The 15906-nt window shown below is 34.4% G+C and overlaps 1 protein-coding gene across 9 annotated transcripts in view; it reads right to left on the bottom strand.

Moving 5' to 3' along the window:
- Positions 1–15906, bottom strand: part of CCDC18 (coiled-coil domain containing 18) — a 116844-nt gene that overhangs the window by 30841 nt on the left and 70097 nt on the right. For all 9 annotated transcript variants that reach the window (XM_045478314.1, XM_045478319.1, XM_045478316.1 and 6 more), the window contains 5 exons: positions 15677–15890; positions 9156–9255; positions 4143–4259; positions 3015–3158; positions 1321–1524 (listed from right to left, as the gene is read on the bottom strand). In XM_045478314.1, coding sequence (XP_045334270.1) covers positions 1321–1524; positions 3015–3158; positions 4143–4259; positions 9156–9255; positions 15677–15890 — 779 coding nt within the window. The remainder of the gene's footprint in view (positions 1–1320; positions 1525–3014; positions 3159–4142; positions 4260–9155; positions 9256–15676; positions 15891–15906) is intronic.

The raw sequence follows: 15906 nt of genomic DNA, 5'->3' as shown, positions 1-15906 counted from the left end.
GCAGGGGAATGGGTGAAAAAGGTGATGGGGATGAAGGAGGGCACTTGTGATGAGCACTGGGTGTTGTATGTAAGTGATGAATCACTAAATTCTACACCTGAGACTAATATTACACTGTATGTTAACTAGCTGGAATTAAAAAAAAAAAAAAAAAACTTGAAAAATAAAATATAATAAAAACTTGAAAAGAAACTGTCATTTTAAATAATTCCCCACTTTCATTCACTTTTTTGATTAACTGAGCTTACCTTATCACATCAAATCAATTGTACTATAGATACTACAAATAAAGACAAAGATGAGATAAAAGTAGAGCTCCCCTTTTCCTAGGAGACTCCCAAATGCCCAACATATTCTAATAAAAAAATTCCTTATATATTCTTTATTAGTCCAACCAGAAATGTGAATAAAAACATTAAGTTTACCAAAATTAAATGTAAAGATACTTTAATGTAATTCCTGTATTAGTAACCATAATAAAAAGCATAAAACAGGAACATTACTGAAATACCAATAAACACATTTTTCTCAAAGTCTAAGTAATTAACCCAAGCATAACAATCCAACTATTAAAAAAAAATTTTTTTTTAATCTTTGTTTATTTTTGAGAGAGAAACAGAGTGCGAGTGGGAGAGGGGCGAGAGAGAGGAAGACAAAGAATCCGAAGCAGGCTCCAGGCTCTGAGCTGTCAGCACAGAGTCCGTTGCAGGGCTCAAACTCACCTACTGTGAGATCATGACCTGAGCTGAAGTTGGACACTTAACTGAATGAGCCACCCAGGCGCCCTCCAAGTATTTTTAAGCAAAGTTATTAACCTTCTACCAAATACAATTTATATTATAGTTCTTGTTATTAAAAGCACTTTCTCTCCATAAGGATTCTGAACTATAGGTTTCATAACAGTTATAAATTTAGATTGTCAGTTTCACTTATAAGAGTGGCTACAAATGTAAAAATTTTACTCAAAAAAGATTAGCTTTATTATTATTATTTTTTCAAATGATAGCTTAAACTCACTTGAAAATCTAAAAATACTTTGTAACTCAATTTATTGAAAACTAGTTTGGCTAAAACTCAGTTCTGAAGGACTTCCTAGTTATATTACAAAGCTATGCTAAATATAACATTTTCCTTAAAATATTAGTAAAATATACATAACATAAAATTTATCACTTTAACCAGTTTTAAGTGTCAAATTCAGTAGCATTAAGTACATTCAGTGTGTGCAACACAGTTACTATAATCTACAACTTAAAAAAAGTAAATGTTAAAATTTTTTAAGATTTTTAGTAAGGTAAAATTATTTAGAATAGGGATTACTTTTTCTTTAGAGAGTTGCTTTACTTCCTCCAATTCACTTGAGAGCCTTTCTACTTCTCTCTGTGCTTGGACTTGTTGACGACGAGCCTCCACCAATTCTGTATGAGAATTCTGCATCTGCTCCCGAGTTAACCTCAATTCTTGCTCCAAATCTATGGCATCCTTGTACTGAGTTGCAATATACTGTTCCTGCTCTTTCATAACCTGAAATACACAAGATATTTGTAGCTTTCAAAATGAAATGATATAGATAACCTATTTCTTACTCTGATTTCTCTTTTAATAAGTGATTTCCCCATCCCAACTTGATCTCTATAAAATTTAACACACAATGAATATCAGTTTCTATGAAATTGATACTTAGAAAATGTTTTTCTTCCTTTTTATTTTTTTAAAAAATTGTTTATTTATTTATTTTTGAGAGAGACACAGATAGCACGAGTGGGGGAGAGGCAGATAGAGAGGGAGAGAGAGAATCCCAAGCAGACTCCACATCAGCCTGACAATGGGGGGCTTAAACCCACGAAACCATGAGATCATGACCTGAGCCGAATCTAAGAGTCGGACGCTTACCTGACTTAGCCACCCAGGTGCCTCTTCCTTTTTAATGATAAGAAAATGACAAAATACTATTAATAAATCTGGGATAAATGGTACATTTTGCATGACTAATATGTAAGCTGTATAATCCTTAATCATTATGAATATAACATGGCAGAATACACAATAATATAAAGAAAAAAAAGAAACTAATATGTGATATCCATTTCACAGATGGAGAATATATTGGCATGAATAACCAAAACCCACCATTAATCCATATGGGTTAAGGTCTTTTCTGTAAAAGTATCTGTCTGCAGACAGATAAACACAATGAAGATCTATATATGAAGTTTTAAAGTTGAGTATACTATTTAAAGGCAAAAAAAAGTAACACCCATGAGAGCTCTTAGAAGCAAACTCAGTTTTGGGATGCCTGGGTGGCTTAGTCAGCTGAGTGTCTGACTTTGACTCAGGTCATGATTTCATGGTTGGTGAGTTTGAGCCCTGCACCAAACTTGCTGCTGTCAGCACAGAGTCCACTTTGGATCCTCTGTTCCCCTCACTCTCCACCCCTCTCCCATTCATGCGCATCCTCTTTCTTTCAAAAATAAACAAACATTTAAAAAATAAATTAAAAGAAGCAAATTCACTTTTTAAAAAGGCAAGTGGGTGGAATTCACCATTCAGCACACATGCAAACTGATAATATGAAGTCATCAAACTTCACCTGGCAACTAACTCAATGTGTTTAGTCTCAATAATGTACAATTATTATCTGTTCATTCATTCGCTGGATGGGGTTCCTCAAGGATAAATGAGTGTATCTTGATATCTGTATCTCCAGCTCTACTACAGAGTAGGTTCTCAATAAATATTTGTTGACCAAGTGAACACATACTGTGAATTCATTATGTGACAGATACTATGACAATTCCTATAGGCAATATAAATAGGATGATGCCCTTGCCTATAATTGGATCAGAATAAATATTTTAAAAAGATCAAAGAAACTAGTATCTGACACAAATAATTAGCCCCAAAATACTTATGGCACAGCTTCTATATATTAAAACCAACCAGTTTAAAACAAAGATTTATATCGCTCTTCAGATAATATTAGTATATTTCTTAGGAAGAGATAATTTGCTTACACTTTCCATTTCTTTCATCTTTTGTTGTGTTCGTTCATTTTCTTTTTTCAGTTGACTTATCTCCTGTTCATTTTGTAGTGTTATAAACTCTTTTTCTCGAAGCTGTTCTTTGGCATTTTGCAATTTTTCATTCAAACTTTCTATCTGAATTTTAAAAAGAGTAATGTTAATGTAACTAAGGAAAAATAATTTTTAAATCATAATTGCAATCCAAGTAAGTCAAGCTTTAAACACATAAATCCAAAGTAGCCAATATAAAAATGTGTTTTTCTTAATGCCATTATAACTTAGACATTAACATCAGGATTCTTGTGCTTAATAAGAAGCTTCTTTGTATACCTGAAACACACAAGAGATGGAAGTCTCAATCACATTTGTGTAAGAAAGGAAAATTAGGGTACATTAAAGCAACAAGTGTTATATGGTCTTACAAATAGTTTTATAGGTAGTATGTTTAAGAGGTAAAAAACTCTAGTTAGTGAAAATAAAATCCCCTTCCCACTGTGTTCCTTCCTTAAAGGTAACCAAAGAAGAGAATTACTTTCAAATCCTTCCAGAGATATTTTATACATATTCAAACACGCACACATGAGGATAAATACGTGGACATACTGATACAAGAAAACCTGTATTTGAAATAACATTAAGAGGGTCATCGGGCTAGGGAGTGAGGAAAATGAGGAAATGTTGGTCAAAGTGTACAAGATTTCAGTCATGCAGGATAGTAAGTTCTGTAAATCTAATGTACAGCACAGTGATTATAATTAGTAATACTGTATTTGTATACTTGAAAGTTGCCAAGAGAATAGATACTGAGCATTCTCAACAAAAATAAATAATTATAATAACTGAGGTGATGGACATGTTAATTATTACACAGAGTATATGTATAGGAAAACATGTTGTATACCTCAAATATATGCAATTTTTGTCATATGTCAATAAAGCTGGGGAAAAAGTTAAAATGAGAAAAATGAATTAAAGTAGTATGTACAAGATAATTAAAATTATGTAGTATTTTTATTGTATGTACTCTACTTAAAAGCCACATTATGTGAACAACAGATGCTTACAGTTATGGAGTTATTTTTTAAAACAATTTAAAATATGTAATTTTAACTAATTTACCTGTTTGTTGCATTCTTTAAGTTCCAATTCTGATTTCTCAAGAGTACCTTCTAATTTAATTATTTTCTGCTCCATTTCTCCCCTGTGCTCACGAATAGTCATATCCAAATGTGTAACCTAAATACAAAAGTAGCCTGCATCAATAATTTATTTGTTTTTATTGCTAAGTAGCATTCTATGGTATTCCATGGTGGTACCATCATTTATTTAACCATTCACTTACTGATGGGCATTTCAATTATTTTCTATTTTGGGCTGTTACTAATAAATGCACTGTGAACATTTGTGTATATAGGTTTTTTGTGAACACATGTTTTCATTTCTCTGAGACAAATGCCTAAGAATGTAACTGTTGGGTTGTAAGGTAAGAACATGTTTAGTACTGTAAAAAAAACCTGCTATCTAGACTCTATCCAGAGAGGCTGTACCATTTTACATTACAACCAGCAATGAATAAGTGATCCAGTTTCTCTTCATCGTCACCAGCTTGGTGTTATCCCTACTTTTTATTTTAGCCATTTGGCAAAGAGTGTGGCGATATCACATTGTGATTTCAACAAAATGAACATTAATGTCTTTTCATGTCTTTGGCTTATTGTTTTTAAATTTTTTATGCTTATTTATTTCTTTTTTGAGAGAGGGAGGGGCAGAGAGAATCCCAAGCAGGTTCTGCACTGTCAGCGCAGAGACAGATGCAGGGTCAGACTCATGAAACCTGAGATCATGAGCTGAGCTGAAACCAAGAGTCGGACATTCAACTGACACCACCCAGGCACCGCAGGCTTATTTTTTTAAATTGGATTGTTTACTTTTTTACCACTGAGCTTTGAGATGAGAGTATATATCCTATGTACGAGGCCTTTGTCAGATATGTGATTTACAAATATTTTTTCCTGTCTATTCCTTATCACCCTCTTTTTTTTTTTTAATTTAAAAAAAAAATTTTTTTTTTCAACGTTTATTTATTTTTGGGACAGAGAGAGACAGAGCATGAACGGGGGAGGGGCAGAGAGAGAGGGAGACACAGAATCGGAAACAGGCTCCAGGCTCTGAGCCATCAGCCCAGAGCCTGACGCGGGGCTCGAACTCACGGACCGCAAGATCGTGACCTGGCTGAAGTCGGACGCTTAACCGACTGCGCCACCCAGGCGCCCCATTATCACCCTCTTAACAAGGTCTTCTGCAGAATAAACTTTTAATTTTGAAAAAAAAAAACATTAAACTATTACTCAATTATTCTAATGTGAAAAATTGTGTGCTTGGAATGTGTTTTAAAATTGTTTACAGTGTGGGGGGCACGTGGGTGGTTCAGTTAATTAAGCAACCAGCTTCGGCTCACTTCACGATCTCATGGTTTGTGAGATCGTGCCACACATCAGGCTCTTTGCTGATGGCTCAAAGCCTGGAGCCTGCTTCAGATTCTGTGTCTCCCACTCTCTTTATCCCTCCCCTGTTCATACTCTCTCTCTCTCAAAATTAAATAAACATTAAAAAAATTTTTTTAACTCTTTATAGTGGGTGTAACTGAAACATAAACTCAGCTCAAATTATTTTTAAAAATGAGAAAAATATTCATTGCTTATAAATACTGAATCTTGAGTTTCATATATATTATACAAACTTAAAAAATTCAACTATGTTCATAAATGACAAATAAAATGATTTAGACTTTATTTTATGTGAGATAAAAGCTGCTAAATACAACATAACAAAAATTGTGGAATGCAGCAAAAGAAGTGCTTGGAGGAAAATGTAGAGCATTGAATGCATATATTAGAAAAGAAGAAAGATCTAAAATCAATCATTTAAGTTCCCAATTTGGGAAACTAGGAAAAGCAGAGCAAATTAAATCCAAAGTAAGCAGAAGAAAAGAAATAATAAAAATTAAAGCAGACATCAGTAAAATTAAAATTAGGAAATCAACAGAGAAAATCAACAAAACCAAAAGATGAGTTGTGAAAAGATCAATAAAATCAATATGCCTCCATCCAGGATAACTAAGAAAAAAAGAAAGATGACACAAATTACTAATATCACAAATGAAAGAGAACACATTACTGTAACTCTCATGGACATTAAAAGGATAATAAGGAATATTACAACTCTCTGACCACAAATTTAATAAAACTAGATGAAACAGACCAATTACTTGGAAGACAGAATCTGCCAAAACTCAAACAAGAAGAGATAATCTGAATAAGCCTATATCTATTAAAGAAATTAATAATTAATGACTTTCCCATACAGAAAACAGCAGGTCCTGGTGGGTTCACTGGTGAATTCTACTGAACATCTAAGAAAGAAATTACACCAATTTTCTACAGTCCAATTCAGAAGACAGAAGCAGAGGAAATAATTCTGAACTCATTCTATGAGGCCAGTATTACCCTAATACCCAAACCAGACAAAGACATTTTAACACACATTCAACACATGGTAAAAACCCTCAGTGAACTAGAAATGAAGGAAAATTTCATTAGCTTAATAAAGAGTATCTACAGAAAAACAACAGCTAGAATCATACTTAATGGTGAGAAATTCAAAGCCTTCCCACTAAGATCAGATACAAGGCGAGGATATTCATCCTCACTAATGCTTTTCACTATTGTTCTAGCAGTCCTAGCTAATGCAGTAAGATAAGAAAAAGAAATAAAAGATTTATATATATTAGCAAGGAAAGAAAACTGTGTTTGTTTATAGATGACATAATCATCTAGGGAGAAAATCTGAAAGATTTGACAAAAAAATTCCTAGAACCAATAAGTGATTATAGCCGGGTTGTAGGATATAAGGAATACACAAAAGTCAATCACTTTCCTATTTGCTAGCAATGAACAAGAGGAATGTGAAACTAAAAACATAATATGATTTACATTAACACCCCCCAAAATTAAATACTTAGGTATAAATCTAGCAAAATATATACAAGGTCTATTAAGAGAAAACTACAAAACTCCAATGAAAGAAATCAAAGAATTAAATAAATAGACAGTCCACGTTCATGGATAGGAAGACTCAATATTGTCAAGATTCAAGATGTCAGTTCTTCGCAACTAAATCTATATATTCGGGGCAATTCCAATAAAAATTCTACCAAGTTATTTTGAAGATACTGACAAACTGATTCTAAAGCTTACATGGAGAGTAAACAGATCCCAAATATCCAACATAATATCAAAGAAGAACAAAGCTGGAAGACTGACATTACCTGACTTCACGACACTATAAATAGTCTGTGGTACTAGCAAAAAAACAAGTGAATAGATAATCATACAGAATAAAGTCCAGAAACTAACTCACATAAATACGTTAACTGATCTTTGACAAAGGAGCAAAGCCAATACAATGGAGAAAAGATAGTCTTTTCAACAAATGGTGCTGGAATAACTGGACAACCACATGGAAAAAAAAAATAAATCTAGACCACACCATTCACAAAAATTAATTCAAAATGGATCACAGACCTAAATGTAATCTGCAAAACTATAAAAATTCTAAAAGATAACATAGGGGAAAACCTAGATGACCTTGGGTTTGGTGATGATTTTTAATATATGAAATCAATGGCACAATTCATGAAAGAAGCAATTAATCAGCTGGACTTCACTAAAATTTAAAAGTTCTGCTCTGTGAAAACCAATGCAAAAGATTGTGAACAAAAGCCACAATTATCAAGGACTAATATTCAAAATATACAAAGAACTCTTAAAATTCAACAATAAGAGAACTCAATTAAAAAATGGGACAAAGACCATACCCTCTACATCATATGTCATCTGAGAAATGTAAATTAATAAGGAGATACCACGATACACCTATTAGAATGGCCAAAATCCAAAACACTGACACAAAATGCTAGCAACAGGAATTGACGTTCATTGCTGATAACAATGCAAAATGGTACAAGCCACTTCGGAGCACAGTTTGGAAGTGTCTTATAAAACTAAACACACTCACCATATGGTCCATCAATCACACCCCTTGGTAATTACCAAAAGGAGTTGAAAACTTATGTCCACACAAAAACCTGCACACAGATGTTTATGGCAGCTTTATTTGTAATTGTCAAAACTTGAAAGCAACCAAGATGTCTTTCAGTAGGAAAGACATTCAGTGAATGGATAAGTAAACTATAGTACATATCTAGACAATGGAATATTATTCAGTGCTAAAAGCAATGAGCTATCAAGCAATGAAAAGCTGTGGAGGAACCTTATATAAATATTACTAAGTGAAAGAAGCCAATATGAAAAGACTATGTACTCTATGATTTCAACTATATGACTGGAAAAGGCAAAATGATGGAGACAATAAAAAGATCAGTGGCTGCTAGGGTCAGGGGAAGAGTAGGAAAGATGACTAGAGCACAGAGGATTTTTAGGGCAGTGAAAATACGCTGGATGATACCATAATGATGGATACATGTCATTAAACATTTGTATAAACCCACAGAATGTACAACACCAATAGTGAACTCTAATATAAATTATGGAGCTTGGGTAATTATAACATGTATGTTCATCAACTATAACAAATGTACCATTCAGGTGGGGAATGTTGATAAAGGGGAAGGCTGTGAATTTATGGAAGCAAGGGATATATGGGAAATCTCTGTGCCTTCTGCTCAATTTTCATTGTGAACCTGTAACTGTTCTAAGAAACAAAGTCTTAAAAAAAGATGTTAAATAATGCCCTTTGAATATTTTTGTTTCTCCAACAAAAACACTAGCTGAGCAAGTAACTCCTTTAATCACATGTTCCTCTGATATGCAGCAATGTAAGAGATCAAAAGGTTTGGATACTAAGCTAATCCTCATTCTCAAAAAACTACTTCTATAAAAAAAGCAAGATGAAGAAAGAAAGATGACATTTTCTAATTTTAAAAATATTAATGTGCATAGAAAAACATATATGCTTAAAAATGTCTATTTTACCAAAGAGTGGTGACCTCTGAAACCCTGTGTGATTGTACTGTAACAGAAAATTTCATCAAATATAATTAAGAAAACCAACTTGAGCTGCTCTTTGCTTTAGTTCCCAATTTCTCTCCTTAAGTGCCTGGTCCATTTCAAGGAGTTCTTGCTTTTTATCTTCAATCTCCATCTTGCATTCTCTGCAATTTATCAAAGGAAAAAGATCAAAGCAAATAGTAGGAATATTTTAGTTTTAAAAAATTAAGTCAATTGGGTTAACATTTCCTCTAAGTGACAAGTAATAAAATATATGCAATTATTTCTGATTGAAAGGGCTCAAATTAAAGAAATAATGTATAAAGAAAATGATTGATATCAATACAATTACTTTTAATAGAGTATTCTCAAAAGGCAAAAGTTAACTAAAATACTACTATTGTAGACAATTGAAGCTAAATGTTAAAGTACTCCCAGGGAGCAAGACTGAATCAGTATTAAGAATTTTAAAAATACGTCCATATTTTTCATTTATAGATCAAGGGAGCATTTGAAAGTCTTTTCTATATAATAGCTGTGAGTTTATTACAATTGAATGAGGCATTTATCTTGTGGTTGGTATCTCTGATATCCACAACTCAGTTTAGAAATACTTTTAATAAATTCTACCTCTCCTAAAACCTTATTTCTAATTTTATATTATAAATACTTACTACTGATACAACTTTAAGACTTCTACCACTCAGATCGGAGAATGCGAAGAATTTCTTTTTAATTTTTTTTAACATTTATTTATTTTTGAGAGAGAGAGAGAGAGAGCAGGGGAGGGGCAGAGAGAGAGGGAGACAGAAAAACCGAAGCAGGCTCTAGGCTCTGTCAGCACAGAGCCCAATGCAGGGCTTGAACTCACAAACCCTGAGATCATGACCCGAGCCAAAGTCGGAGGCCCAACTGACTGAGCCACCCAGGTGCCCCAAAGAATTTTAATCTGGAACTCTATGTTCTGATATGACAAAAGCTAAAAATGTTGATCTTGAAAATCATCATATGGTTTTCCAGTCTTAAATATAAACAATATTGAATAAAAGTACTAATTTTAAAAGCAGATTCAAAACTTCTTTAATGAGCCATTTACTATTCTCTTAAAAGTCTCAAGAGTTATGAAATATAAGGCTACATTAAGTTATTATGAAATAAATTCTAAAGATAATGCTGTTGTGTAAGTGAATAGGTGAGCTTCCAAAAATTCAGCCATTAGTTAAAATTTAAGATTTCATGGGGCACATGGGTGGCTTAGTTGGTTAAGCGTCCAACTCTTGGTTTCAGCTCAGGTCATGATCTCATGATTTGTGGGTTCGAGACCTGTGCTGGGCTCTGCACTGACAGAGTGCAGCCTGCTTGGGTTTCTGTGTCTCCCTCTTTCTCTGCCTCTCTCCTGCCTGTATATATACTCACTCTCTCTCTCTCCCTCTCAAAATAAATAAATAAAACTTAAAAAAAAAAAAAAGATTTCATTTTTACTTTTTTAATTCATTTATTCATGTTACCATTTAGCAAATATTTACTGGAAGCTTCCTATGTATCAAGGCTCTATGTACAGTGAATTTAATAGTCAACAAGATAGATGTCCTTCATCACATGGAGTATACATACTAATAGGTCAGGAAAGAAGACAGAGTATAAATAATGAACAACAAGAAAAATGTAAAGTGCTATGTCAGAGCACTAAATACAGTGATGTGATAGTGACTGGGTGGCTACTTGAGAGTAAGTGGTCAGAGAAGGGCCCTCTGAGGTAATGTGAAGGGCAAGAAGTTGGCCATTCAACCATTATTTCAGGCCAAAGAAACAGCTACAGCAAAGTCATAAGGTAGGAAATATGTACCGTTTTAAGTACAACAAGAAGGCCAGGAGCAAGGGGAACAGTATGAAATGAGGCCAGAGAAATTGGCAAGAACCTTATCATGTAGGGCTTTGTATTCCATGATAAGGAGCTTGGATTTTTTTGTTTAAACTGTTGTAAAATACATATAAGATTTACCATTTTAAAATACAGCATCCCTTCTTGATAAAAACCTTCAAGAAAGCAGGGATAGAGGATCACACCTCAAGATCATAAAAGCCATATGTGAAAGACCCGCTGCTAATATCATCCTCAATGGGCAAAAGCTGAGAGTTTTCCCCCTAAGGTCAGGAACAGGACAGGGATGTCCATTCTCACCACTGTTATTCAACGTAGTATCGGAAGTCTTAGCCTCAGCAATCAGACAACACAAAGATATAAAAGGCATCCAAACTGGCCAGGAGGAGGTCAGACTTTCACTCTTCGCAGATGACATGATACTCTTTATGGAAAACCGAAAAGATTCCACCAAAAAACTGCTAGAACTGATCCACGAATTCAGCAAAGTGGTAAGATATAAAATCAATGTACAGTAATCGGTTACATTCCTATATACCAATAATTAATGAAGTAACAAAAAGAGAAATCAAGGAATTGATCCCATTTATAACTGCACCAAAAAGTATAAAATACCTAGGAATAAACATAACCAAAGAGGTTAAAAATCTATTCACTGAAAACTATAGAAAGCTTATGAAAGAAATTGAAGAAGACACAAAAAAATGAAAAAATATTCCATGCTCATGGATTGGAAGAACAAACATTGTTAAAATGTCGATACTACCCAAAGCAATCTAGTTATTAAATGCAATCCCTATCAAAATAACACCAGCATTCTTCACAGAGCGAGAACAAACAACCCTGAAATTTATATGGAACCAGAAAAGACCCCGAATAGCCAAAGCAATCTTGAAAAAGAAAACCAAAGCTGGAGGCATCACAATCTCGGACTTCAAGACGTATTACAAAGCTGTAATCATCAAGACAGTTTGGTACTGGCACAAAACAAGACAGTCAGATCAATGGAACAGAACAGAGAACCCAGAAATGGACCCACAGACATATGGCCAACTAATCTTTAACAAAGAAGGAAAGAATATCCAGTGGAATAAAGACAGTCTTTTCAGCAAGTGGTGCTGGGAAAACTGGACAGCGACATGCAGAAAAATGAACGTGGACCACTTTCTTACAACCATACACAAAAATAAACTCAAAATGGATGAAAGACCTAAATGTAAGACAGGAAGCCATCAAAATCCTCAAGAAGAAAGCAGGCAAAAACTTCTTTGACCTTGGACGCAGCAACTTCTTACTCAATACGTCTCCGGAGGCAAGGGAGACAAAAGCAAAAATGAACTATTGGGACCTCATCAAAATAAAAACCTTCTGCACAGTGAAGGAAACAATCAGCAAAACTAAAAGGCAACTGAATGAATGGGAGAAGGTATTTGCAAACGACATATCAGATAAAGGATTAGCATCCAAAATCTATAAAGAACTTATCTAACCAACACCCAAAAAACAAATAATCCAGGAAAGAAATGGGCAAAAGACATGAATAGACACTTCTTCAAAGAAGACATCTAGATGGCTAACCGACACATGAAAAACTCCTCAATATCACTCATCATCAGGGAAATACAAATCAAAACCACGAGACAGCACCTCATACCTGTCAGAATGGCTAAAATTAACAACTCAAGCAACAACAGATATTGGCGAGGATGCTGAAAAAGAGCATCTCTTTTGCACTGCTGATGAGAATGCAAAGTGGTGCAGCCACTCTGGAAAACACTATGGAGGCTCCTCAAAAAATTAAAAATAGAACTACCCTACGACCCAGCAATTGCACTACTAGGTCTTTACCCAAGGGATTCAGGTGTGCTGTTTCAAAGGGGAACATGCACCCTAATGTTTATAGCAGTACTATCGACAATAGCCAAAGCATAGAAAGAGCCCAAATGCCCATCAACAGATGAATGGATAAAGAAGATGTGGTATATGTATACAATGGAGTATTACTTGGCAATCAAAAAGAATGAAATCTTGCCATTTGCAGCTACGTGGATGGAACTAGAGGGTATTATGCCAGGTAAAATTAGTCAGAGAAAGACAAATATCATATGACTTCACTCATATGAGGAATTTAAGATACCAAACAGATGAACATAAGGGAAGGGAAGCAAAAATAATATAAAAACAGGGAGGGGGACAAAACATAAAAGACTCTTAAATATAGAGAACAAACAGAGGGTTGCTGGAGGGGTTGTGGGAGGGGGGATGGGCTAAATGGGTAAGGGGTATTAAGGAATCTACTCCTGAAATCATTGTTGCACTATATGCTAACTAACTGGGATGTAAATTAAACAATAAATAAATTAATTTAAAAAAAGATTTACTATTTTAGCCATTTTAAAGTGTATAGTTCAGTTATACTAAGTAAATTCACAATGTTGTGTAACCATCACCACTATTTCCAGTACTTGTTCATCACTCCAAATGCAAATCTAATACTCATCTGCAGTTACTTACCAGTGTCCCACCCCTAGTTCTAACAACCATTAATCTGCTTTCTATCCTTAAGGATTTTCTAATTCTGGATATTCCATATAAATGGAATTAGACAACATGTGTCTGGTTTATTTCAAGGTTCAAGATGAACCTGTTTTCAAGGTTCATCTCTGTTGTAACACATATCAGTACTTTATTCCCTTTCATGGCTGAATAATATTCCCTATATGGATATATCTATCACATTATTCATCCATTCAACTACTGAAGGATATTTGGGTTATTTCCACTTAGCAGCTATTGTGAATAGAGCTTCTATGAACATTGGTGCACAATTATTTTGAACATCTGTTTTTAATTCTTTTGGGGTATAACTAGGAGTGGGATTAATGATTTATAAGGTAATTCTATATTCAACTTATTGTGGAATTGCCAAATTGTTCTCCACAGGCACTGTACCATTTTAGTTTCCAACAGCAATGTATGAGGTTCCAATTTCTCTAAATACTTGCTAATACTTATTATTTTCAGTTTTGTTTTGTTTTTGTTTGTTTTTATCATGGTCATTAGAGTGGGTGTGAAGCAGCATCTCACTGTAGTTTTGATTTACATTTCCCAAGGAGCATGGATTTTATTCTAAATATTTTGGGAAGCCATTAGAAATATTTAAATAGGGAAAGCAATTTAGTTGAGAAGCAATATAATCTGATTTATGTTTTAAATAATAAGCTTAAATCCATTTCTATTGTTTTAAATCATAAACCTAAATGGATTGGGGGAGTGTCAGGAATTTAAGCTGGGAGACCATCAGGGAAGCCACCGCAACAGACCAGGTGAGAGATGATAGTTTGTGCTAAGGTGGTAACAGAAAAGAGGCCAAGAAATCAATGGATTTCAAAATATGTTTTAGAAATAAAGTTGACATGAATTCCTAATAGACTGGATGGGGAAAAAAATAGAGGCAAAGAGAGAGGAATAATCTTATAGATTTCTTACTTGAGCAATTGCATGATTCTTAGATGGAAGATGAACAGAGTTATGAAGAAAAAAAGAGTTCTGTTTTGGCCAAGTTTACGATGCCCCTTAAAAAAACATTTGAGTGGAGGTAACAAGTCATAGATATTTGAGTCTAGAGTTTAGGGAAGAGATCATCACTAGGGTTTGGAAGTCTGACACACAGTACTTAAAGCTGTATGAAATTTCCTAAGAGTGATTTTGTGGATAGAAAAGAAAAGGGGTACTGAGTAACAGGATACATCTAAGTTCCTAGGTCATCTTGCTTCTCTCTATCCTGTCATCCCACTTTTCACAATGTGGTTTGTAATTCTATTTTCCTTTCCAGAATCTATTTCCCACACCTTGGTTCTGGTTTGGTTCTCCACTCCCACTCACCATAGATGTGTGCTGGAACAGTATTTTATGCTACTACTGTTAATCCAAGAACCCAGATTTTAGAGTTGGTCAGACTTGTGTTTAACACCCTTTTCTGGTCATTATCCAGACTGTATTTTACTTAATTCTCTCAAGCCTCAGTTTTCTCAAGTGCAAATAGGTGGTAATATGTGTATAATAAGTTTGTTGTAAAGAAATGAGTAAGGTCATAAAAGAAGTCCCTTGCATGATCCTGGCACAAAATAAGGGCTTAATACAAATAAAACATTGTTTTGTTTTTCTTTAATTTTTTTTAACGTTTATTTATTTTTGAGATAGGGAGAGAGACAGAGCGTGAGCAGGGGAGGGGCGGAAAGACAGAGATGAAGACACAGAATCTGAAGCAGGCTCCAGGCTCTGAGCTGTTAAGCACAGAGTCCAACGTGGGGCTTGAACTCACGAGCTATGAGATCATGACTTGAACTGAAGTTGGATGCTTAACCAACTGAGCCACCCAGGTGCCCCCAAAGAAAATATTGTTATTAATATTATTTTGCTACTAACCACTGCTGTACACTGGTCCAATAATTTTTTACCACTATTTAATATAGGAGAGGGTCAGAATAAAATGGTCCAAAGACCAAGGATGGAAATACTAGTCAAGAGGAATGGCTGAATTACTTAGATGGAGCATGGGACAGGCTGAATAGGATGAGCCAAAGGCAGGTGAGAACTTTAGACATTTATAATTAAACAAACTTTACTGTATGACGCAAGGAGTTAGAGTAACAAAGTGAAACACTTGTAACTGTGCTATCATTTCTTACTATTTAACTCACCTAAGTTCAGCTGTGAGATCCTTTATAGTAGTGTATTTCTCCTCTAATGATAATTGAGCCTTCTGTAGTACATCTCTCAATTCCTGAAGTTGTCTTAAAGTGCTTTTTAATTCTCCATGAGCATTTTGTAGTTCAGACTCTAATGCTTCCCGTTTCTGCAAAGCCTCTGTTAGTTCAGTTTCAGTGTGGTGCTGTAATTTTTCTAACTCCTTCACTGTTAAGAGGAAAGA

The sequence above is a fragment of the Leopardus geoffroyi genome, chromosome C1 (assembly GCF_018350155.1).
Source record: "Leopardus geoffroyi isolate Oge1 chromosome C1, O.geoffroyi_Oge1_pat1.0, whole genome shotgun sequence".
Lineage (NCBI taxonomy): Eukaryota > Metazoa > Chordata > Mammalia > Carnivora > Felidae > Leopardus > Leopardus geoffroyi.
Note: the sequence above shows the minus strand (reverse complement) of the source record. Positions and strands in the feature narration are given on the sequence as shown.